Genomic DNA, 23,646 nt, shown 5'->3' on the forward strand with positions numbered 1-23,646 from the left:
ACCCTGAGATCATGACCTGATCTGAAGTCAGTGCTTAACTGAGTCACCCAGGCTCCCCTTCTTTGCTTCTTTTTTATCCCGTACATCTTCAAGATCCAGCTCTGGTTGCAACTTCTCTACATAAACATCTATTCACCATGGCATCTTGCCTCTGAGTGGTAGCATATTTTGTATACACGATGCGTGTGTATTAAAGAGCTACTACTCTGAGACATCCCCTTTGTTGCCTATATTATTGTTGAGCAATTGCAATTTAACTTTCTACATATGCATGTCTTATCTCCTTAGCTGAAATACCACCTCCTTAGTGTTGGTGTTTTGCAATATAATACTTTTTTCTCTGTTTTCCACAGTACCTGATACAATGCTGTGTGTATTAAAAGTACTTAAGTTCTTGTTAATTAATGATGCCATAAGCTTAATATATCTGGATGGACAAAGACGTCTTTATACATATCATTACTATTTTAACTGACGTAACCAGATACTGTTCTTTGGAAAATGTAACAAAAAGAAATAGGAAACATAGATTACTGTTCAGTATTTAACAAAAAGAAATAGGAAACATAGATTACTGTTCAGTATTTCTAGATTGTGGCCTAATTTCAGTGAAACTTCGGGGCTTACTGAGGGCCTGTGGGAGGGGTCACATTTGATAAAAAAATTTTTTTTGATCTTTATTTTTTAATTTTTAATTTTTAATTTATTTTTTTTATTGGTGTTCAATTTGCCAACATACAGAATAACACCTAGTGCTCATCCCATCAAGTGCCCCCCTCAGTGCCCGTCACCCAGTGACCCCCACCCCCCGCCCACCTCCTTTTCTACCACCCCTAGTTCGTTTCCCAGAGTTAGGGTCTCTCATGTTCTGTCTCCCTTTCTGATATTTCCCACTCATTTTTTCTCCTTTCCCCTTGATTCCCTTTCACTATTTTTGATAAAAATATTTTTTAAAAATTAAGTTTGAATATCATTCACTTGCAGAATAACATATCTTATACCCATCATTCCAGATTGAGCAATTTAATGCTGAAGAAGAGGCATTTGGTTGGCTTCCATCAATATATCCTCAACGTAAAAAAATCCAAGACAGTTTGAACCCTTACCTTCGCCTCTATGAAACTGCTGTTGAATTTAGCAACAAATACCGAGCGTGGACTGAAGGACCGTATCATAAGGTGAACCCAGACCAGGTAGAAACAGATGTTGGAAATTACTGGAGAGGACTATATAAGCTGGAGAAGATCTTCCACGATTCTCCAAATGCATTGGCAATGACAAAAAAAGTCAGAGCAAAGGTGGAGGATTTCAAGCAGCACATTCCTCTCATTCAAGTGATTTGTAATCCTGGCTTGCGCCCCCGGCACTGGGAGGCCATGTCCAACATTGTCGGCTACCCCCTGCAGCCAGCAGATGACTCCACTGTCTTCTCTTTTTTAGACATGGATTTGGAACCATACTTAGATAGGTTTGAGGGTATTAGCGAAGCAGCTAGCAAAGAACATTCTCTTGAAAAGGCCATGGACAAGATGACTAATGAGTGGGATGCTATGGAATTTGTCATTCTTCCTTATAGAGAAAGTGGAACATCTATTTTGTCATCAGTTGATGAAATTCAGATGCTGTTGGATGATCACATTATTAAAACACAAACTATGCGAGGATCTCCCTTCATCAAACCTTACGAAAAACAAATAAGGTAAAGTGATATTTATGGGACCGTGTTTATGCCATGTTTACCAAAATTGTCGCTTGTATGTAATATACAGTTCTTTTTGGAAATTGATTCTGCACTTCATACTTAATATTTTAAATAGTTGACTGTAAAGAGTGATAACCTTCTTTGCATCTGGAAAAGTGTCCATTTCTTTGCTATCATCTATGGTCCTAATGAAAGTGGTGGACAAACAGCCTCCAGATATTCATTTTTATTGCCTGCAATCTGATCTTATATATTTGACTCAAAAATAATTTCACATCTCTGCACATAGTTCATAGAACATATTATCTATGAAACTGAAGATAATGTCATTTTCCAAATATACTAATGAGATTGTTGTAGATGATCCTTGAAAGTCTATTATGATTCTCACTTCTATGCCTGAAGGATGCCTAGGTAAGCACAGAAGTGTGAATATTATGACTCGAGTCTGGAGTTTCAGGCATCTGACACAGATGATTAAATTAAGTCCTTATCCTGTTATTTTAAAAAAATGTTTGTAATTTGTATTAAGCGGTTTATATTTTACCTTAAAAAGAGTGTAAATCCAAATCAGGCTACCATCTTCAGTGTGAGTTTGTATGACAAGGGAAAGCTAACTGCTTGGCAGTGTGCACCCCCTGCTATTGATGTCATCCTAAACTTGAGTGTGCCCTGCATGGGCCCGGGCACTCAGGTTGCTCGGCCTTGCTTACTCCAATATGCTTATCAAGAGGAATTTTTTTTTAAACTACTCTGGAAGCAGTATAACCAGATTCTAGTTTTAAGGACTGCACATGAGATCATTAGTCAGCGGGAAATTGTCTGTGTCCGTCAAGGATTAGATGGAGAAAGCGGGAAGAAGGGAAGGCAGAGTCATTCATCTCTTCTTGTGAAAAGGAGAGATGTTAAATCTGATAAATGTTAAAGAGATTTTAGAAAAACATTTGAAAATGCCTGGTGACTTTGAGAACTTCTATTGACAGAACTTGATTTTAATAGTCTAAAATTACAGATCACTAATTATAAATGATGAAAAAAATCTATTAATCTACACGTAAAGCTATCCCACCTCTAAGGCCTGTTGCCATTGACTGATCATCCTTTTTGATGGCTGTGTTATCTCTTGCAGCTTTCTGGGGTCAGATCTGATCTATCATTCATTAGCTGGGTGAACTTAAACCTGGTACCTACCTTTATCTGCCTTAGTCTCCCCATTGGTAAACAGATATACTGGACCTTAGAATATGGTGAGGAAGGAGCAAATACGTACAGAGATCTTATAATTGTGCCTATAAAATTGTTAGTTAATAGAGTAATTATATTTATTCTTGAAGAAATCTTGTCATTATCTGTGTTCTCCATATTTAGATATGAACTGATTGCTGTTGTAGATTTAAAAAATGCTTGCTGGGACGCCTGGAAAAAAGTGCTTTCTGAGACTGGGTGGCTCAGCGGTTGAGTGTCTGCCTTTCGCTCAGGGCGTGACCCAGGGTCCCGGGATCGAGTCCCACATCCTGCAAGGAGCCTGCTTCTCCCTCTGCCTGTGTCTCTGCCTCTCTTTCTCTCTCTCTCTCTCTCTCTCGAATAAATAAATAGAATATTTAAGAAATAAAAATAAATAAAAAGTGCTTCCTTCTAATGAATAACATACTATCATATTTTAGTTTATGTAGATTTTCTTTAAAACCCAGAAATATTGTATTCTGGAAATAAAGCCTTTATGGGCCCAAATTTTTTTTAAAAAAACGAATGTTAAAGGAAGTGAGTCTTGGATGTAACTACCTTTCCTAAGAAGTTCAGATTGCCCTTCATTGAGGACATCATTACTGTCTCCAAAATCTCATTTCTCAGTTTGTATCTTCTAGCCATGGAACTGATGTGTGGAAAGGTTCATTGCTATGGCATATACAGAAACCCGCCCATTTGTAGATGGGTATATCTGAACGTGTATATCTGTATAAACATAAATATTGGTGCTATGACTTCAAAGCAGATTTTGAAGAACAAATTTAGTGATTTATTGTTAAATGAAGGTAAAGAAATGGAAATAGGAATAGGAGCACTGCATATAAGATTGACAGTCAAAGCATCGTTTTGAGTTTTGTGATCTGAAACATTGCTTGATTTGCTGTCGAACCACTGTGTTTTGCTTCTCAGAGAATGGGAGAGCAAGCTCCTGCTGCTTCAAGAAATTCTGGATGAATGGCTCAAAGTCCAAGCCACATGGTTATATCTGGAGCCCATTTTCAGTTCTCCAGACATTATGTCTCAAATGCCTGAGGAAGGAAGACGATTTACAGCTGTGGATAAAACATGGAGAGATATAATGAAAAGTGTTGTACAAGTAAGTGAAAATCTCCGAGGATGTAATTATTTGGTTGAAGTGACATGATTTTTGTTTCCAAAACAATCCAAATAAGTCATTTTCTTTTCCTCCCCCAAATACGTCCCCCTTTCATATATTACTTTAGGATCCTAGGAGCAGGAAATATCAAAACTGACTAGATACTTTGTCCTGACTGCTTCTTGAGGTCCAAAGTAATTTGCATTATTTAATGACATGTGGTTCTATTAGTGGTTTCTACTGGATGCTCTGGCAGGAAGACCCTGTGAGCAGCGCTCCATGTCCCCATTTCTTCTGTGCCCACCTGGTTATGGGCTGCACCACCACTGAAACGCAGTATTGTGGAAACATGCCAGCATGCTGCTCAATCAATAAGTTTCTCTTTAGGCATCTAAAAAAGAATGAGTTGCAAAGATAAAATTAAAGAGACCAATACATACAAACAAAATACAATCAATCAATCAAAACACAAATACTGAACTTAAAATTTAAGGATGGAATTTGGTGACCACACTAGTGACACTGAAAAAGATGTGAAGTTTTTGTTCAATTCAAAAGACATTTACTGCCTGCAAAGCATGGTCTGTATGTTACTGGGAAGTTAACATTAAATAGAAGAAGTATTAGTTATTAAATTATATTCATTAAGTGAATGTAAATTTCTCCATTCATGTTTTTGATCAAATATAATACTGTAAGATAGGGTGAGTATTATCTTAAAATTTTCCTACCCTAACATAGGAATATGCATATTTTTATTATTTGAACTTTGAAAGCTGTGACTATAATCCTAAACACAGATAATACTGGGTCAACACCAACCATATGATTTGCTAGGAAAAATATTCCGAAAGATAGACATAGATTTAATAAGTTTACTTCGTTTTATGTAATACTTGAAACCTATCTCTGTATAAACCAAACTTTTGTAAAATTAATCACACTGGAATTCTATAAAGAGCCTGTTGATGGGTCACTTTGCAATACATTTAATCATCTCTAATTTGTTTTAAACATTTAGCCATTCATTTATTGTTTCTTTACAAAAGGGCAAAACCCTTACAACATGTATACATTTTCACTTGGAAAAGGATGAAATAGATTTTTCTTGGTTGCCCCAAACAAAACATAGATGTTTGTATTTTCCTAGTTAAGATCATTTTTAAAATAAAAAATATTTTTTTTGTATTTGATCAAAATACTCTTCAAAACCCCATATTGCTAAGGAAATTTTATAGATATTTTAGTACCTAGAAAAAGGGCAGCTATGCTGGCGCTAGTTAAATTAAGGAGGCAGATCTTCAATTCTACCAAACTGCTGAATTAAAAAAACACACAAGGACACCTGGGTGGCATGCCGAGTTAAGCATCTGACTGTTGGTTGCAGCTCAGGTCATGATCTCAGGGTTGTGGGATCGAGCCCCGAGTCAGGTTCTGTGCTCAGCATGGATGCTGCTTAAGGATTCTCTGCCCTTCTCGCCCCATTCTAAAATAAATAAATCTTAAAAACAAACAAGTACACTTGAAACTAATGAAACACTGTATATTAAAAAAAAAGGGGGGGGGACAGACAAAACAAAAAAACATTACTTATTCTTATTCCCAAATAAGCAGTTTCTTTTGGGTGATGCTTCCTCTACCTTTGCTGTAAGACCTGATCGTCTTCCTGAACCGGCTTTACATTTTCTTTTTCTCAATATATTAGTATTCAGGACAGCTTTTGTCCATATTCTCCAAAGCTTTGACAATAAACCTAAGTCCGTATTTTCTCGGGAAGGCTAATGAGGTGACCTGTGTAGTAGAGACATCACTGGATTGTTTGATACAAAAAGCCATCACTTTCCATCTGAGGGATTCCTTTCTTTCTTTCTTTTTTTTTTTTAAAGACATTCATTCAGTGTCGTGATCAGACTATTACATTTAGCAATCAACAGCGTGGATGCAAAAAAAACCTACATTAAAACCCTTTGTTGGGCTGCTTTACACTTTCCACAGAACAGAAGCTAAAATAACCTGTTACACAATTACAAATACAGTCCTTGAGTTTTTTGCCCATACACATGAGAATTGTCTAAACTGTGTCTTCACAGTTTGTAGCAGGTGGGCCCCGCCACCACTTGCTTGGCTGAGTTCACAAATCTGTTGTAACCTAGAGCTTCCCTGTCACCTCTCTGGTTCTCCTCTCCTGTTAAGCTTTGTTTCCTGGCAGTAATTAAAACCTTCCGCCCCTGCCAAGGCCACTGCTGCTGCTGGAACCGTAGCCACCTTGACCTCGTGGTTTGGCGAAGTATTGGCCTCCACCACCAACAGGGCCAGAGCCTCTGTCTCCAGAATGTCCTCCTTCCATGGGTCCAAAATTTGAAGACTGATTGTTGTAATTGCCAAAATCATTATAGCTTCTTCCACCCCCCAAGTGGCTTCCATTATCACTAAATCCCTTCTAGCCATCCCCACCGCCACTGTATCCACCACCACCTCGACTGCCACCGAAGCCACCTCGACCACTGAAGTTCCCCCCACGACCAAAGTTGTCATCCCCACTGAAACCACCTCCACGACCACCACCAGAGTTTCCAGAACCACTTCGACCTCTTAGGCTGGACGAAGCACTAGCCATCTCTAGCTTAGATAAGGCTTTCCTTCCTTCACAGTTGTGACCATTCACAGCATGGGATTTTTGAATGACAGTCTTGTCTACAGGGTCAGGGTCATCAAAGCTCACAAAAGCAAAGCCTCTCTTTTTGCCACCACTTCCATCAAGTCATGATCTTAATCACTTCAATCTTCCCATGTTCAAAATAATCTCATAGATGATGTTCTTCAGTGTCTTCTTTAATGCCACCAACAAAAATCTTTTTCACAGTTAAGCAGGCACCAGGGCTTTGAGAATCTTCTCTTGAGACAGGCCTCTCTGATTCCACAAGTCTCCCATCCGCCTTTTGTGGCCTTACATCCGTGGTTGCATCCACCTCCTCCACGGTGGCCTACCTGATGAACCCAAAGCCTCCAGAGCACTTGGTGTTTGGATCTCTCATTAGCACAGTCCGTAAGCGGTCCCCATTGCTCAGAATGGCTCCTCAGACTTCCATCAGCTGTTTCAAAGCTCAAACCTCCAATGAAGAGCTTCCGCAGCTGTTCAGGCTCTTTGGAAGACTCTGACTTAGACGTGACCGTGGTGGGAGGGGAGACTTCAACGATGCTTACTTGGAGGCGTCCAGGGGCAGAAAGCTATCTGAGGGATTTCTAATAAAGCTGCTTTTAGAACCGGGCAGGAGAAGAGACTCAGAGGTGAAATATAAAATGTAAAGGATAATTTCATGTTTTGATACCTGCTACCAAAGACCCTTTCTCGCTAGGACCTGACCTTTCAGTCTAATTCCAGAATTTTTCAATCACTATTAAGATAGTTTTGCCTGTGAAGGCTTAGCTGTACCTGTCTCATGTTCTACCCAGAGCTCTTGTCCTTTGCACAGGGTAGGTAAAGCTGAGTTTGAAATGTTGAGGAGATATGGGGACTGCCCTCTCACACTACTTCTCTCCCTCCTTGGCTTATTGCCTGGTGCTGGGACAAAGACAAGGAAGGAAAGCGGCTGGGGTGGGGAGATGGAGGGAGGGAGAAAGAAAGAGGGCAAGAATGAGAGGATTTACTAATATAACTAATCCAGCCAAACTGGCTGTCCTTTTGCTTAGTGGTCATAAGATAGCCTTTGTTGGTGGTGTCCAGGCTCTATACCCTTATTGGTCATCACAACTGGTCTAGCTTCTTGGTCAGTCGTGGACCGGTAAAGTCCATAAATTGACTCAGTAGGGACAGGTGAAACTCCTGATGAGCATTCTGGTAAGAGAGTCTATCTTGAGCATCTCTCCCTGTCTTGATCATCCTCTATGAGATTGGGCTGCATCTTCAATCTGACCTTCCAGTGGTGGCTACCACCACATTTCTGCCCCAGGCTGCAGCAATATTTCACAAGTCTGTAGCCCTTAGTCTCATCCAGGGCTTGCAGAACGGGGGGATCCATTTTCTGTACCTCTTAGAAGCTTTGGGCACATGGTCTTTGCCCTTCCTTCACCTGGTCATTCCACCCTACCATCTTCTCCCTACCATCTTCTCCCACAGTTCTTTTTCCTGCTCTGGTAGCAATGGAACAGGTCATCACCCCTGGTGCTGGAGCAGACTTCCAGTTGGGGTAGATGTTAGCCTCCTCTCTTTGAAGACAATGAAAACATTTCCAGGGGTTCTCTTCGGCCCTCTCCTTAAGATTCAGGGGTGGAAACCAGTTAACTGCCTACCATTTGGAGGTGAAGGAAGTGGGCAATCTGTCTTCATGTACACTGCACTCACTCTCCAACCTGACTTTTGACCCTTACGAGTCTTCATGTGTTTTCCATACCAGCAGAAAAATGCACTCTTGAACTTCTCCCCAAAACTTTTCCTCTTGTAGTCTAACCACATCTTAGTACACGTCAGTACCATCTCCCTGGTTGCTCGGGCAAAACACTTAGGAGTCACTTTTTTTCTTTGTCTTGACCGGTAAATATGATCACTTGGCACTACACATCTCACTTCTTTCTAGTGAGCTGGAAAGCTAAAAACCATCTCTCTCAGACTCCCTACCATCTAGTTTTTGGCAATGAATTAGATTTAGACGACTATAAACACGCACTTGGGATTTGGAAAGCATAAGTGAATCAGCAGCCATCTTCTTGCCATTTCAGCTATTTCTGCTGTCAGGCAAGATCATGAGCATATGACTTTTTTTTTTTTTTCTTTTCCAGCAGGACTTCAATATCTGGTCATCAGCTTCATAGGTATTTAGAGACAGTGACGATGGTGGCTTTCTGAGCCCTAGAATCACACCTACCATGATGCGGTTGAGTGCAGTAGAGTCAGTGGTGGTTATTCTTTTGTCCTGATTGGGGGAGAGATAGAAACCCTCCTGGAAGGTCAGTTCCACAGTGTTTTAGGAGTCGCTCCTGTAAGCTCAGCTCGGAGCATGCTCCCTTAGGCCTTCTGATGATTTTGTACTCATTTAATTCCCTATGTTAAGTGTCTTTTTTGCTTAATGTACCTAGAAGCATTCTGCACAGAACTCTGAATAAATGTATGAACACCTCAAAGATGGAACTAGAGTTGTTGATATGACCCAGTTGGGTTTTAGGATGGTGAAAATCTAGTTACCATTTGAAGACGGGATACTGGTGGTACCCGGCATGCAGTACAAAAATCACTTAAATTATGCTCTTGGTCTCCTGGAATGGAGAGTCTATTTTACAGGCAGTTCTTTAGTGGACCAGGTGGCTGCTGGATTAAGTCAGTACTATAGGAATTTGAGATAAAAGGGATAGAAGGCGGGCTGAATTCTGGAGAAATTAAAGGATGATATGGCTTAATTCAGAATTTACAACTACTCAAGACAGAAAGGACTAAGGAGCTTCTGTGGCCGCCCTTAAAGAGCCTCTTATTTCTCACAGCTAGAAGTTTGACATAGCCAAGAATGAGTGATGGAGCCTGATTCAGTGGGTTGGCAAATTACAAAGTAATTTAAATGAGAGCCTTGCCAGATCTGTTATGTGAAAGGTAAATTACTTAGTGGGTCAGATGGTGAGAACTGGGAAATGGGGACTTTGGGGTTGATTTGATCGACTGTAGGTCATCTGACTCTCCTACTGCTGAGCTTCCCTTGCCTGAAGCCTCTGCAGAAACCTGGAAAATACGCAAGACAAGGTATCCCAAGGTCTCTTCTGTGAGTCCGCATTTTCTTTCTTAACGCTTAAAAGGTTTCATGAGTATCTGACGAATTTCCCGTTATCCAGGGATTTCTGATGAGGTAGTTTATTATGCTTTTGGAAGTTCACGGAACTGGCATGAGTTTAATATTATTAAGCATATGAAAACATACTTTCTGTGAGGCTTCCTGGAGGCAGGAATTAGAATGCTTTCTCTATATACCCAAATTCAAGTTTCAGGCCCCTGATATCAGAGGCATTTGGTTTAAAAATGTAAATCAACCAGTAGATTGTTACTCTGAGCTGCTGAGAGTAGAGATACTTGTGAAGCCAAAGAAGACACATAAAATTTGTAGAATTATTCCTTTAACCAAGAAAAAAATATGACAGCTAGAAATTCCTTTTCTTCCCCTCCAGGAGACAGAAAGTAATTAAAGTGTCAAGGGAGTCACACTAAGTTTCAAATTTCTGGTAGCTTCCTATTAGAACATCTTATTATTATGTCCTGAGAACAGAGCTACCAAGTTCCATCCTGGTGGGCCATGGAGGACTGTGTCTCCTCGAGTTGCTCTGTAGGCCGGCAGGCTCCCCTCGCCCTGCGTGGGCTCATGGGCAGCACCTAATGATGGAGTGAACGCCTGCTGCAGAGCGAGGCTATGGCAAGACTTAAGGCACTTGAGGCCAGTTTTGTTTTACAATGATCAATAGCCTCCCCGAAGGGTGACAGATTATAACCATTCATTTTAACTCTGTGAAACTGGAGTGGAGTAACCTCCTCATTCCTTCCATCTGTCCACCCCGCCCCACCCCTCGTAGTGTCTTTCTGTCTGTCCATCCATCCATCTCTTCCATAGACAGTCATGGAGGACAAAATGAAGGGTAGTTTCAGGTATAGGTGCTTCCTGCACTTATACCATCTGAGTTGCTTCAAGTATTTCATCTAGTTTGGTCCTCAGAACGCCTTTGGAAGAGGACTCTTATTCCCCTTTTAAAGATAAGAAAACATTGATACATATACCACATCTTCTTTATCCATTCATCTTTCTGAAATAAGTCAATCAAAGGAGGACAAACATTATATGGTCTCATTCATTTGGGGAATATAAATAATAGTGAAAGGGAATAAAGGGGAAAGGAAAAAATGAGTGGGAAATATCAGAGAGGGAGACAGAACATGAGAGACTCCTAACTCTGGGAAATGAACAAGGGGTGGTGGAAGGAGAGGTGGGCAGGTGGGGGGGGTGACTGGGTGATGGGCACTGAGGGGGGCACTCGATGGGATGAGCACTGGGTGTGATTCTATATGTTGGCAAATTGAACACCAATAAAAAATAAATAAAAAAAAAATAAAGATAAGAAAACAGAGACTTCGGGTAAGTAAATGACCCGAGGTCATACAGGTTATAAGCCGCGTTGAGTCCTAGGAACCAGGTCTGCACTTTCCTTTATCTGATGCAGTCTTTGTTATGTTCACCCACCACAGGGAGAAAGTGAAGGAACTTTATTTTCCAGTCATGAGATGATTACTTTTACATATATTTTTCCTTAAGTCAACATACAAAGGTACATAGATTACGGCCTTTGTTCATTGAGGGATGGCACATTTGGCTCAGTCGTAGAGCGAATCTGGCTAAGTAGGTTTGACCTCAAGAATCCAATACAAAACTTTTCTTGAATGTGAAGAGGTATTTATTTCGTAATTGTAGTATTTAGGGAAAGAGATATGAACTGTTGTTTTAAATAGCTGAATTTTTCTTTAGCTTTCAAACCTCAGATCCAAAATAGGAATATTGCAATAAATTCTTTGGCTGAGAAGAAAATAAATATTGTTAGTTTGTGAAAGGAGTTTTTCACACTTACTAGCAACTATTCAGCTTGTTTTTGGTTTTTGGTTTTTTCCAACAAGAAAAGGCAAACATTACCAGAAGGTGGCACTCTGAGAACATCATTTTGGTTTTTGGATTTAGAAGTCCAAGAGTACTCCTCTTTCCTTTCTTTATTGGATGAATTGCACATTTAAATTATGATCTGGGTCTTTGTCATGCTTCTTTTTACATGTGTTTTTAAAAATGTGTATTTAAACATAGAACTGTTAGGAAATAAAATATCGTTTTAAAATGGTCTCTTTAAAGGTAACAATGATATGTTACATATTTCCATGTGAACCTGTTTTATTGAGAAAACAGGTATTAATGATGATTATCTTATTCAATTAAATTGCTGGGTTTCCAAGTTACATTGTTAAAATTCAAAACAATGCAGAAAAGTGCATCTTTCCCTTTCAGCCACATTCCGAGTATACTAGCAAAAGCATTTTAGAGAGTCCTGCAGAAATAATAAAACTGCTCTATAGAACAATTTACAGCTGACACTTTTGGTTTATCTCTTAGCCATGGCTGAGTAAGAGAAGTAAGCTAAATTAGTTAGTCTTGAAATTCCTTGTTTAATTTTTTTTAACAACATTCCCTTAATATCTATACATTTTAAAAAATCTATATATTTTCTGTTACTCATATTAATAAATATACTAGCATGTTCTCACTGTTTGGTCTGGTGATTAATACCTCCAATGTGTTTTAGCAGCTTTTTCTTAGTAAAGACCTTTTCTTAGTTTGTCATTGATGTCAATGGTGAACACTAAATTTGGAATTAATATTTTTGATTGAGTTGGGTGGTTTTTTTTAATTTTTAGGATAAACATGTTCTACAAGTTGTAACTATTGAGAGGATGCTGGAAAGGCTGAAAAAATCAAATGAACTTTTGGAACTCATTCTTAAGGGACTTAATGAATATTTGGAAAAGAAACGTCTCTTCTTCCCCAGATTCTTTTTCTTGTCTAATGATGAACTTCTTGAGATACTATCTGAGACTAAAGATCCCACTAGGTAAGTTGCTTACATATATAACACGTGGCTAAATTTATCTGCTTAAATTTAATTTTTAAAATAAGGTAGAATGTGGATAGATATAATGATATTCAAGAATATCCTAAATATTATCAATAACCAATGTAATAAAAACATACTTAATATCACTGAAGGATATTTTCCCAAATGTGATGCATCTTGGGGAGGATTTCATATTCTGTTGGTTTTCTCTTACATATTTTTCAGAACACATCACTCTTATGGTGGCTTGCATTGACCCACGCAGGTGGTCTCCCATCATCTTTCCTATTTCTCTCTCTGGTTTTCTTGTTGACTCTGTTATAGTCCTTCCAATTCCACAATAAAAGGGACAGCCTCTTCCTTCAGTGTACTGTCCTCTTTGCAAAAGATGCTCCTTATCTAAGTATCCACTACTTCTTTTACCTCTAGATTTTTGTGGAAACACGCTCAGATGCCTGGCCCTTGAGAAAACTTTCCCGGACCATTGTATTTAAAATGGCAACCCAGCACCCCCTAGCCACCTGTCCTGGATTATCTTTTTTTTTTTTTCTGGATTATCTTTTTTGCCCTATTTTCTTTCAGCATTTTTAAAATCATCTGGCACACTCTAAAATGTACTTAGTTCACCATCTGATTTCCTCTAGCAGAATAAAAGCTCCATAATAGCAGAGATTTTTGACTTTTTTTTCTTTTCCAATGCTGATTCCCAACTCCTTAGGAGAATGTGTATTTCTAGTATATAGCAGACAGTGAATGGATATTTATTAAATTTGTTACTTTTGTGCCTTGTGCCTTCAAAGTAGGAGACGAGTAACCCAGACAAAAAGATAAATTTAGGGTCAGTTTTCCATCTGAATTTTAATATCCCACTTCCTTATTGCCTATTGCAAGATAAATTCAATTGGTTATTGGTAATGTGCCAAAAATGAGGGCTTAGCCACTTCCATCTGTATTACAATGACCATAGTTGGATGCTTTCAAAGCAGTTGATGTAGTGAACTGTGAAGTACTTAAAATGCTAAACCCGGTTCATAATTTGTAAGCAGTCTCTGAAGATCCCAGTTGAAAAAGCTAGTTTTGTGCTTTTGAAGATTCTTCCAATTAGTGTATTATCTATTAGTCAAGACTGGTTTGCCTCTTATGCTACTTTTAACATCTTTCAATTCATTGTGTTGGAAACAAAGCCTCGTGGGTGTCTCCTCTGTAGCTCTTATTATAATTAAAGTTTGACAGATCTTTTTGTGATTATTCAATTAATGATGACCTCCTACTGGACTGCGTAATCCATACAGGCAGGGATCATGCCTTTTGTTCCCCCTCAGTGTTTCATCTCCAGCAGCATCAAGTAGGGGCCTAACACATATTGTACATATGTAAATTGTGAATGAGGATTGGTACACAGAGAATGCTGTAGTTTAGGAATTGCTTTAATGTAGTTAATTCTCTTAAACATTTTCCTCCTCCCCACCTACCCCAACAGGGTGCAACCTCACTTGAAGAAATGTTTTGAAGGAATTGCAAGGGTAGAATTTACAGAAACTTTAGACATTACTCACATGAAGAGTAGTGAAGGAGAGGTCGTGGAACTCACAGAGACCATTTCGACAGCCAAAGCCAGAGGTCAAGTGGAGAAGTGGTTGGTTGAGCTAGAGAGAGTTATGATTAAATCCATCCACAAGGTACCGTATTTATCATTATTTCTAGTAAAGATGTAGAATTTAATGTATTGTGGGGGATACCTGTGGATCCATAGGCAGAGAATGTGACTCTTGATCTCAGAGTCATGGGTTTGAGTTCTTTTTTTTTTTTTTAAGATTTTATTTATTTATTCATGATGAGAGAGAGAGAGAGAGAGGGAGGGAGGGAGGGAGAAGCAGGCTCCAAGCACCAGGACCCCGACGTGGGATTTGATCCCAGGTCTCCAGGATCGCGCCCTGGGCTAAAGGCAGGCGCCAAACCGCTGCACCATCCAGGGATCCCATGGGTTTGAGTTCTTTGTTGGGGTAGAAGTTACATAAAAAATGTATTGTTGATAAATGCACTTTTTTTTAGACAGACATTTTTTAATCATGAATTACCAGTTTAATTATAAAGATAAAGAGATGGCCCACTTGAAAAGTGGGACAAAGTACCATCGATACTACTGAAGTATGGATGATATTTTGAAGTATTGGATTTTAGTCCTAAGTCCTATTTCTTGTAGCCACATGCTACTTCTTTCATCATTAATTAAACACACCTTGGTCTACAGAGTCTATTGTTAGTTTTGCCTTGGGTGTATCTCTACAGTTTCACATCAATCTCCTTGACATGTATGTTTCTATGCTGAATATTTTTCTCCTGTGCGTATACAAAATATGTACCAAAATATTAGAAAATCACAAATACTGCCTATAGTTAAGTCACTTCATATTTTCCGTATCTTGTAAAACATCAACTCAGTCATTTGTAATTATTTTTATTAGTAGAAAATTTCAAGTCCTGGCAACAAATACAGAAAAATTGAGCACTTAAGTCCATTTTTTATTATAACGTGGACATAGCATTCAAGTTCCTCATCAAGAATGAAAATCATGATTGAGTTTGGGGATCATGAGAACAGGAATGAGAAGGAAATATGGCATCATGTCCTATTCAAGAACAGTTTTCATTAATTTTTCAGATTCTCTCATACATTATTGAAAAACTGATTAGAATCTAAGTGTTTAAAAGATAGCATGTGTCTAAGTACTGCTTTATCTTCTTAAATATAGTTTTAATATCTGCCTGCATAATAGTTTTTAAGTAGGTGTAAAGTGATTTGGACAGTTTTTCATTTCTCCCTATCATGGATTAAATTAGAGTGACTATCCATATGGATATAGCTGGTTTCTTTGATTGAATTATTTCTTATGATAACTTCTCACATGTAGGACCACTAGGTCCAAGGGATGAGCTTTCATAAGCCTTGATATATCCTGACAAATAAGATTCCCATTTATATAGCTGTAAGCAATATCAATGAATTCTACTTTGATCCCTACTTAGCAGCCTTGGGTATATAGTTTGTTAACTGATGTATACAGTGATAACCCATTGTCTTAGACCTAATACTATTACAACTATTCTTTTAATTATTTTTGTCAAAGCACTTAGAGAAGGTATTTTGGTTGCCATTCCAGAGCTTTTAGATGAAGTGGCAAGGAATTGTGTAGGAAGTATCTTTCTTAAATGTTCATGTATAAGTCAGTGTCACTGAAACGTGTAATTGAGTTCAATATCAAGTACTACAAAGTGAGAGATGTGCGTTACTATGTTTTACTGTATGTATTTGCATACTTGAAAGAGTATTGCATGCTTAAATTAAGTCAATTTTGGGTCACTTGTAAATAATAAAAAAGTCATGTTCTTGGCACCATTGCCCCTTTATCATACTTGATTATCATGCGTATGTTACTTCCATCTATATTTCCACATGGATATGGCACACATAGACATATTTTATGTACAATATTGTAGAATGTTTTTATAAATTTCTCCTCATCCACTATGTAGAAATTGCAATTTAGATTTTAATGCTTTCCTCTTGTTCTTTACACACTGTCCTTTTGGAGTACATATTTACTCCATCCCTGACATTTCTGTACTGTGCCTTCTATTTTCTATGTTTTTCCCCGTCCTTCAGTTGCTCATTTTCACCTGCCCTTTCTGTAGCTCCTTTTGGCTTTTGAAATTTTCTTTGTTATCAATAGCCAACACTGCCCTTCATCTCTATTCAGCTCCATAAATATCCTAGCTAGACTAGAAATCCAGAAAGCTTCATACATCCTTTATATATTTCTCAGAAAAATCTAATTTTGACAGTCTTTTCTGAAATCAAACATTTAAGTGGGTGTCACCTCACAGGCAACATTCCTATTTTTGGTTGCTATGTGTAAAAGATTAGAATGCTTCTCCTAGATGGCTGGTAAAAAGTGGAATATGCCAAGCCACTGAAAACATATGCTGGTGAAGCACATGAATTAGACTCAAAACATGTAGCAAAGAACATAAATAAGACTTCCTGACTTTCCTTATACTTAACTTTCCATAAATGAATTATACACCTGTACTTGTCATCATTGCCTTGGGCATCTAGTATCTTACAGATTGAGAGTAAGGAAACAGGAGGAACTTGAGAGGAGTCGTGTGGTTTGCCTGAGTGTGCACATAAGCCCATGGCTGAATGGGGATCTGATGAAGTTCAAAGAAAACTATTGTCTATGGATTTGACAGATCTCATTTTGGAATGACTTAAATTTATATTTCACTGTAAAACTGCTTGTGCTGGATCAATCTAAATGTATCTAGGATATCTTTGGCTACAATTGGTCAAATGAATCTTTGATGTAATGTAGTTCACATGAATTATTCCTGTATCAATGAAATAAAATACTAGATAATATATTTTTTTTTGCTCACAGGTATATGAATAAACTTGAATTTAAATAGTCAAACCAATGCTTTGAGTCTTCATAATTGGCTAACATGTTTTTAAAAAGTTGAACAGTATGAGTTAATCTGCTTAGGGATTAGCTCTTCATTGTATAGGCCATTCAAGTAAACTGTGAAACTATCCTTAGCATTTTTTTCCCCAATTAGGTAATCAAAGATGCAATATTTGCCTATACACAAAATTTGCGAATCAACTGGGTGAGGGATTGGCCTGGACAGACAGTGCTCTGTGTATCTCAAACGTTTTGGACACTAGAAGTACAAACAGCTATTCTCAAGGGACAAGAGGTAAGCTTTATTACCCCCAGGTTTTTCAGCATTTTTTCAACAGTACGATTGCCAGAATACACTAATTATAAAAAAACAAAACAAAGACAATCCTCTTAAAACATCAAGGGTATTTGAGCCTCAGTCTTGTTACTATATACAATTTATACCTTTAAAAATAGGGGCAATAAAACTAAGAAACTTCCTAAACTCGGAAAAATCAGGAGGAAAAGTAACATAATTCTCTTTTATGCCTTGAGTAAAACCATCCTGTGAAGACAAGGTGTTGGTTGATTTATTTTGACTTTCATTTTTAATTCTTAATATATTGATTTTGAATAATAATTATTGATATCTTAAATGATGCTTAATTTTAAATATTCTAATATGTTATATATATTAATGTAATATTAATTGGTTCCGCTGTTAGTAATTAAACAAATTAACACAGAAACCACAGTAATTAACACAGAAACCACATTTAATGCAACATTTCTATCCTTGAGATAGGATTTCAGGTTGAAAGTAGTCCTAGATCTTTTGTCTGAAATCATGAATTTGAAATGTATTTTTGACGTGGAGTTTGGTATTACAGTCTTTAAGGCACTGTTGAATGGCTGATAGCGTTGAGGTTTGCGAGAGAATGTTATTCTCTGTAAGCAGATCCTGTAAAGGAAGGAACTGAGTGACACGTGCTTAGTTCTTTCAAACTTACCAACAGGTGACTTATTTCTTTCCTGTGGGGAGAGCTGAGGGCATAGGGCAGGAGGTGAGGGTTTTCTGGAAAAAGTCAGTCTTCAAAGAATGCAGGGCACAGGGGAATGGGGGTTTCCCTAACAGTGGTAAGCTCTTGGAGTTACTTCTGAGCTCTTGGATTCCAGCCCCATAGGCATTTTTCTTTTTTCCTTTTTTTTTTTCCTAGTGGGTTTAGAGAATTCATTTTCTCTCTTTACTTTTAAGCTACCACACCGAGGGATTCCTCTATCACCAACCTAGGCTACTGGGGCAACATGTAACTTCCCGGATCTCCCTCCTTGCTTGCTGGCCAGCCCCCCACCCACAATACCAACTTTGTCACTCGCCACCATGGGACATAGTCTGCAGGGAACAAAGAAGCAAATGAGCAGATTAGACAAATGAGTAGGCATCTTGCAAATTTCTTCAGTTGAAATGTGGTGTTTATCAAACCTCTACCCCTCTGTCAAATCCATATTTTTCTTTGGTCTCACTCCAAGCAAGCTGCAATGGTAGGAGTTGAGGTACAGCATTTTAAAGCATAAACTAGGGGCACCTGGGTGGCTCAGGGTTGAGCATCTGCCTTTGGCTCAGGGCGTGATCCTGGGGTCCCGGGATCGAGTCCCACATTGGGCTCCCTGCATGGAGCCTGCTTCTCCCTCTGCCTGTGTCTCTGCCTTTGTGTGTGTGTCTCAGGAATAAATTAAAAATCTTTTTATTTTATTTTTTTTTTAAATTTTTATTTATTTATGATAGTCACAGAGAGAGACAGAGAGGCAGAGACACAGGCGGAGGAAGAAGCAGGCTCCATGCACCGGGAGCCTGATGTGGGATTCGATCCCGGGTCTCCAGGATCGCGCCCTGGGCCAAAGGCAGGCACCAAACCGCTGCGCCACCCAGGGATCCCTAAAAATCTTTTTTAAAAAATAGTGTAAACTACAGCTTTTTCATGATTCCACTTATCTCCCAAGCATAATTTGAATCTCGAGGGATATGCAATTTAGGTCACTCCCATATCAATGTGTCCTCTGCTCAAAACTGTCTGCCTATAATGCTTACCACATTGCATCCAGATACAGATAGGGATTTTTGTTTACAGCACTATTCACTGATACTGAGATTGAGTTATTTATTTACTCATTTATCAGTCTAATCAGTTTTTTTTTCTACTCACATGACATGGTACAGGCATGGAGCCATTCACAGAGAAAGCCAAAATGAGAACCTGAGTTACTTGAGGGTGATTCAGCACCATAAACTCAAGGACCTCTAAAGCAGTGGGTTAGCAAGACTCAGCAAGTTACGCCTCTGCTGTTGTTGCTTGCCAGACTACCGTCTTCTGTTGCATTCTGTGGTGCTTTCATGGTTAAGTTTTGTGATATGGAATTAAGCTTTATATGTGTCCTTAAAAATTCTTGTTCACCTGCTCGAGACTACTCTGCCCTCGATCCCCTGTCGGTGCCCCTTGTCCCTGTCTTTCAGCCATGGTTAGGCCACTCAAGTTCTGTAGCAACATCATGAGGGGCTGGCGCATGTTTTAGTATTCAATAGCGTTGATGGGGTTTTAGAAGTTTAACATGTAGTTTTATCATGGGAGGCTAGCATATGTTTTAGTATTGTATGTGTTGATAATTTTTTTCCCCTAATTAATGTGTGGTTCATATTTGAAACTGATGACTGTGGTTGAGCAGCTGGAGACTCTTGGCAGCCTCCTAGAAGACTGGATACTTCCATTCTCTGCAAACACACCAGGTTGTCTGAGCTTGATACTATAAAAGCCCTATATCTTCTACAATCATGCTCCCAGAGGACCTGTTGGGATTTATTTATTCAATGAATGTGGATTGTGGAACTAGTCTGTGGGAGATGAATGAAAGAATCTCTGCTATCACAGAGCTCAGGATGTTGCACATAGTGATGTGACTTTGAGCCACTGTATCATTGCATATGTAGAAGGATCCAGGTATGATAAAAAAAAATATTTGATTTCAGGCAGGGTTTATTTTGGGAGCATATAATACTAGTAACCTTTAGGTTCCTTAGCTCCTTTTACAGAATGATTTACAAGGAAGAAAATGTAACAAAAATGCTATCAGTATCATGATTCTTTTCTAGCTCTAATCTGAATTCTCATTGATTCACATAATATTTGTTCCTAAAGAACTCCATTTATCACAGTTTGAAGTTAAATTTTAGTTCTAAATCTGTTTTCCTAGTATAGGAAAATACATTCAGCTACGGTGTGTAGTAATAAATTCTTATGGACATATAATTTGTACCATCAGGTTTAAACATTAAATTTTTATTTTATGTTTTGTGTTGAACTATGGAATGTGAGAACTAGTAAGGTTCTCAGAGTTCCTCACGTTTACTGATGAGAAAACTAAGATGACCCATCCGTGTGGCTTACATTCTTAGGAGCAAATTGGTTCTTACTCATTTATATGCTCAATATACTTAATAAATTCACTAATTGTCTCCAAGAATTTCAGCACTTTTATCTCTTTAAACGTAGGTGGGACAGACGTTTCTCTCTCACTTGCCTACAAGGAGAATTAATAGCAATTGATTATGTAAATAATATGAAGGCTGCAGTGTTCAAGCACCAAATCTTTGAAAAAATTACCTCCTTAAAGGCAAAGATAAAATAGTTCAAGAAATAAGTAAAGTGTCCCATGGAGAAACAGTTTGCAGTCTCCAGCCCCATCCTTCAACCTTTTTCTCGTTCTTGGAAATGCTCACTGGTTACATCATCACCAGTTACCTGGTCCTGAAGGAATGAAATGCACTCCTTGGTGCCCAGGGTTTATCAGGGTTTATCAGAGTGGGGAACGCAACCACTGCAGCCTCCTGGAGCACGCTGACACCTCCCTTAAGCATAGCTGGTTTCATTGATTCTAATTGGATTTTCATCATCAACCCTCTTTTCTTTTTTAACTTACTAATTAGATTTAGCCCACAAAAAAACCAGAAACAAACAAACAGATCCCAAAGCAAGCCTGGTTCTCAGAAGTGGCCTTGTTTACCATAAACTACGAAGTTAGACGTTTTGTTTATTAAGGTCTTTCCATTTCAATTGGCACAAATCCAGCCCCATAAGTGAGCATGGCAGGGCTCAGGGCTAAGGGGCCGGTGGGATGCACGACCCAGCAGCTGGGACCAGGAGCTCGGGGCATCAGCACTGCAGTAGCCACTCTTCTTTCCACCCTCTTCCCTCTCTGCCTGGCTCTGGTGGCCTTTGTCCCACAGTGGGGCTGAAGGCTTGCGGTGGCCTCAGATGGGCATGCTCCTGAGTCCACTGGGCCTAGTGGAAAGCACTTTCCCCCTCTGCCTGTACAGCAGTTCCTGGGAAGAACAATGACTGGCTCTGGTTGGGTCACACATCACCCCCACACACCCCCGCTGCCTTTGAGATGGGGAAGGTGATGGACAGCTCACCAGACCCCAGAGCAGAGAGTGGAGACAGGAAGGGAAAGGATGTTGAGTCGATACAAACCACGTGTGTCCACTGCATCTGGCCAGATTGGCCTTATTCACCTAATACTTTTGCAAGTAAGAAAACCCACAATTTATTTTTAAATTATGTCATATGGAAAAACTGTAAAACAACCCACTCTGTATTCATACTAGCTGAGAATATTTTTGTTCAGAAAAATTCTGATCACATTAATTCTTATTTTCTTCCAGGCTCTTGAGCAATACTTGGAAAAATGTAACATGCAAATTGATGATATTGTAACTTTGGTCCGTGGCAAGTTGTCCAAGCAGAATCGTGTTACTCTGGGAGCCCTCGTGGTGCTAGACGTCCATGCTAGAGATGTCCTCACATTGCTTGTTAAAAAAAAAGTTAGTGATGACTCTGACTTTGAGTGGTTAAGTCAGCTTCGGTATTATTGGCAAGTAAGTGATATCACTGAGTGTTATTACATGGCAATTTCAGCTCATAGCTTTTTAATTTGTGCTTGCTTGCTCACGTGGGAAATAGTATATATGATAATATAGGATTTTTGCTGATGACTATACCCAAACAAGCATTCTGCAGACTAAAGATGAAGGCAGCCAAAGACTATATATCATCTGTACAAAAGACTATATCTTCATTAATATCCAAATCCATATTCAAATGTATAGTTCTGTATACATATACACATATAGACACATATCAATTGAGTAATTATAAAAAATGACTCATTTTAAATGAGTCATTATGCCTGCTGAATCTGTAAAATATCTGAACTAGGCAGTTTAAAATTGTGTTTCTAGATTTCTTTTTGTGTGTTTCTAGATTTTTGATACATCTAAAGAATGTAAGAAATCAGACTTTTATTGTGGTTTAATCATGAAAGCTTCCTCTGGTTGATCAATTGAAGGAACCAGAAACATGATCTGGAAGGAAGGCTCTTATCAGGACACCTGGACGGGTGGTGATGGCAGTCGTAACTGGGAAGGCAATAGGAACAGTTAGTAGAATGGGCAAGGTGGGCCTGACGACAGTAGGAAGAAGGAACTGAGGGTGTGAGAAGATACAGAATCAAAAATCCTTAGCAGATTCACTTCTGTGAAAGACTTGAAGGTATGGGAGTGGGAAGAGAAAAGATGAGAACCAGACGCCTGGAAAACCATAGGAGAGGTAGTAGATAGGAGCTCACAATGGAATCGTCATTTCAAATGCCAGCACCCCCTTCCCTTACCAGATGTATGACCTGGGCAAGTTATTTACTGTCTGTAAGCATCAGTTTCCTTATCTGTAAAAGGGCGATAACATAATACCCACTCAGTAGTGAAAATGAATTAAACAATTAATTATAAATATAGGAGAAAAATGAACTACCAGAGCAATTTTAAAAACAATCCCACTTATATAAAAGAGAACAAAATACCTAAAAATAAATTTAGCCAAGGTGGTGAAAGACTTGCACACTGAAAACTCTAAGACATTAGTGAAGGAAATTGAAGAAGACACGAATAAATGGCAAGATACCTTATGCTTGTGGATTGGAAAACTAATGTTGTTAAAATGCTCCCAGTGAATCAGTGTAATCCCTGTCAAAATTCCAGTGGCATTTTTTAAAAAGATTATTTATTTATTCATGAGAAACACAGAGAGGGGGAGAGAGAGAGAGAGAGGCAGAGACACAGGCAGAGGGAGAAGCAGGTTGCCTGCAGGGAGGCCAACATGGGACTCGATCCCAGGTCTCCAGGATCACGCCCTGGGCTGAAGGCAGCGCTAAACCGCTGAACCACCTGGGCTACCCCCAATGGCATTTTTTCACGAAGTAAAACAGTCCTAAAATTTGTATGCAGCCGCAAAAGACACCGTATAGCTGAAGAAATCTTGAAAAAGAACAAAGCTGGAGGCATCATGCTACCTGGTAGCGAATTATACTACAAAGCTAGAGTAATCAAAACAGAATGGTATTGGTGTAAAAACAGACACATGGATCAATGGAACAGAACAGAGAGCCCAGAAATACACCGAGGCATATATGTCACATAATTTATGACAAAG

The 23,646-nt window shown here is 38.9% G+C and overlaps 1 protein-coding gene across 1 annotated transcript in view; it reads left to right on the forward strand.

The window, feature by feature from the left end:
* Nucleotides 1-23,646, forward strand: part of DNAH7 (dynein axonemal heavy chain 7) — a 234,359-nt gene that overhangs the window by 59,098 nt on the left and 151,615 nt on the right. The window contains exons 18-23 of the mRNA XM_072740992.1: nt 1,014-1,699; nt 3,860-4,046; nt 12,466-12,659; nt 14,143-14,341; nt 17,283-17,423; nt 21,825-22,037. Of these exons, the coding sequence (XP_072597093.1) occupies nt 1,014-1,699; nt 3,860-4,046; nt 12,466-12,659; nt 14,143-14,341; nt 17,283-17,423; nt 21,825-22,037 (1,620 nt within the window). The remainder of the gene's footprint in view (nt 1-1,013; nt 1,700-3,859; nt 4,047-12,465; nt 12,660-14,142; nt 14,342-17,282; nt 17,424-21,824; nt 22,038-23,646) is intronic.

The sequence above is a fragment of the Vulpes vulpes genome, chromosome 16 (assembly GCF_048418805.1).
Source record: "Vulpes vulpes isolate BD-2025 chromosome 16, VulVul3, whole genome shotgun sequence".
NCBI classification, from domain to species: domain Eukaryota; kingdom Metazoa; phylum Chordata; class Mammalia; order Carnivora; family Canidae; genus Vulpes; species Vulpes vulpes.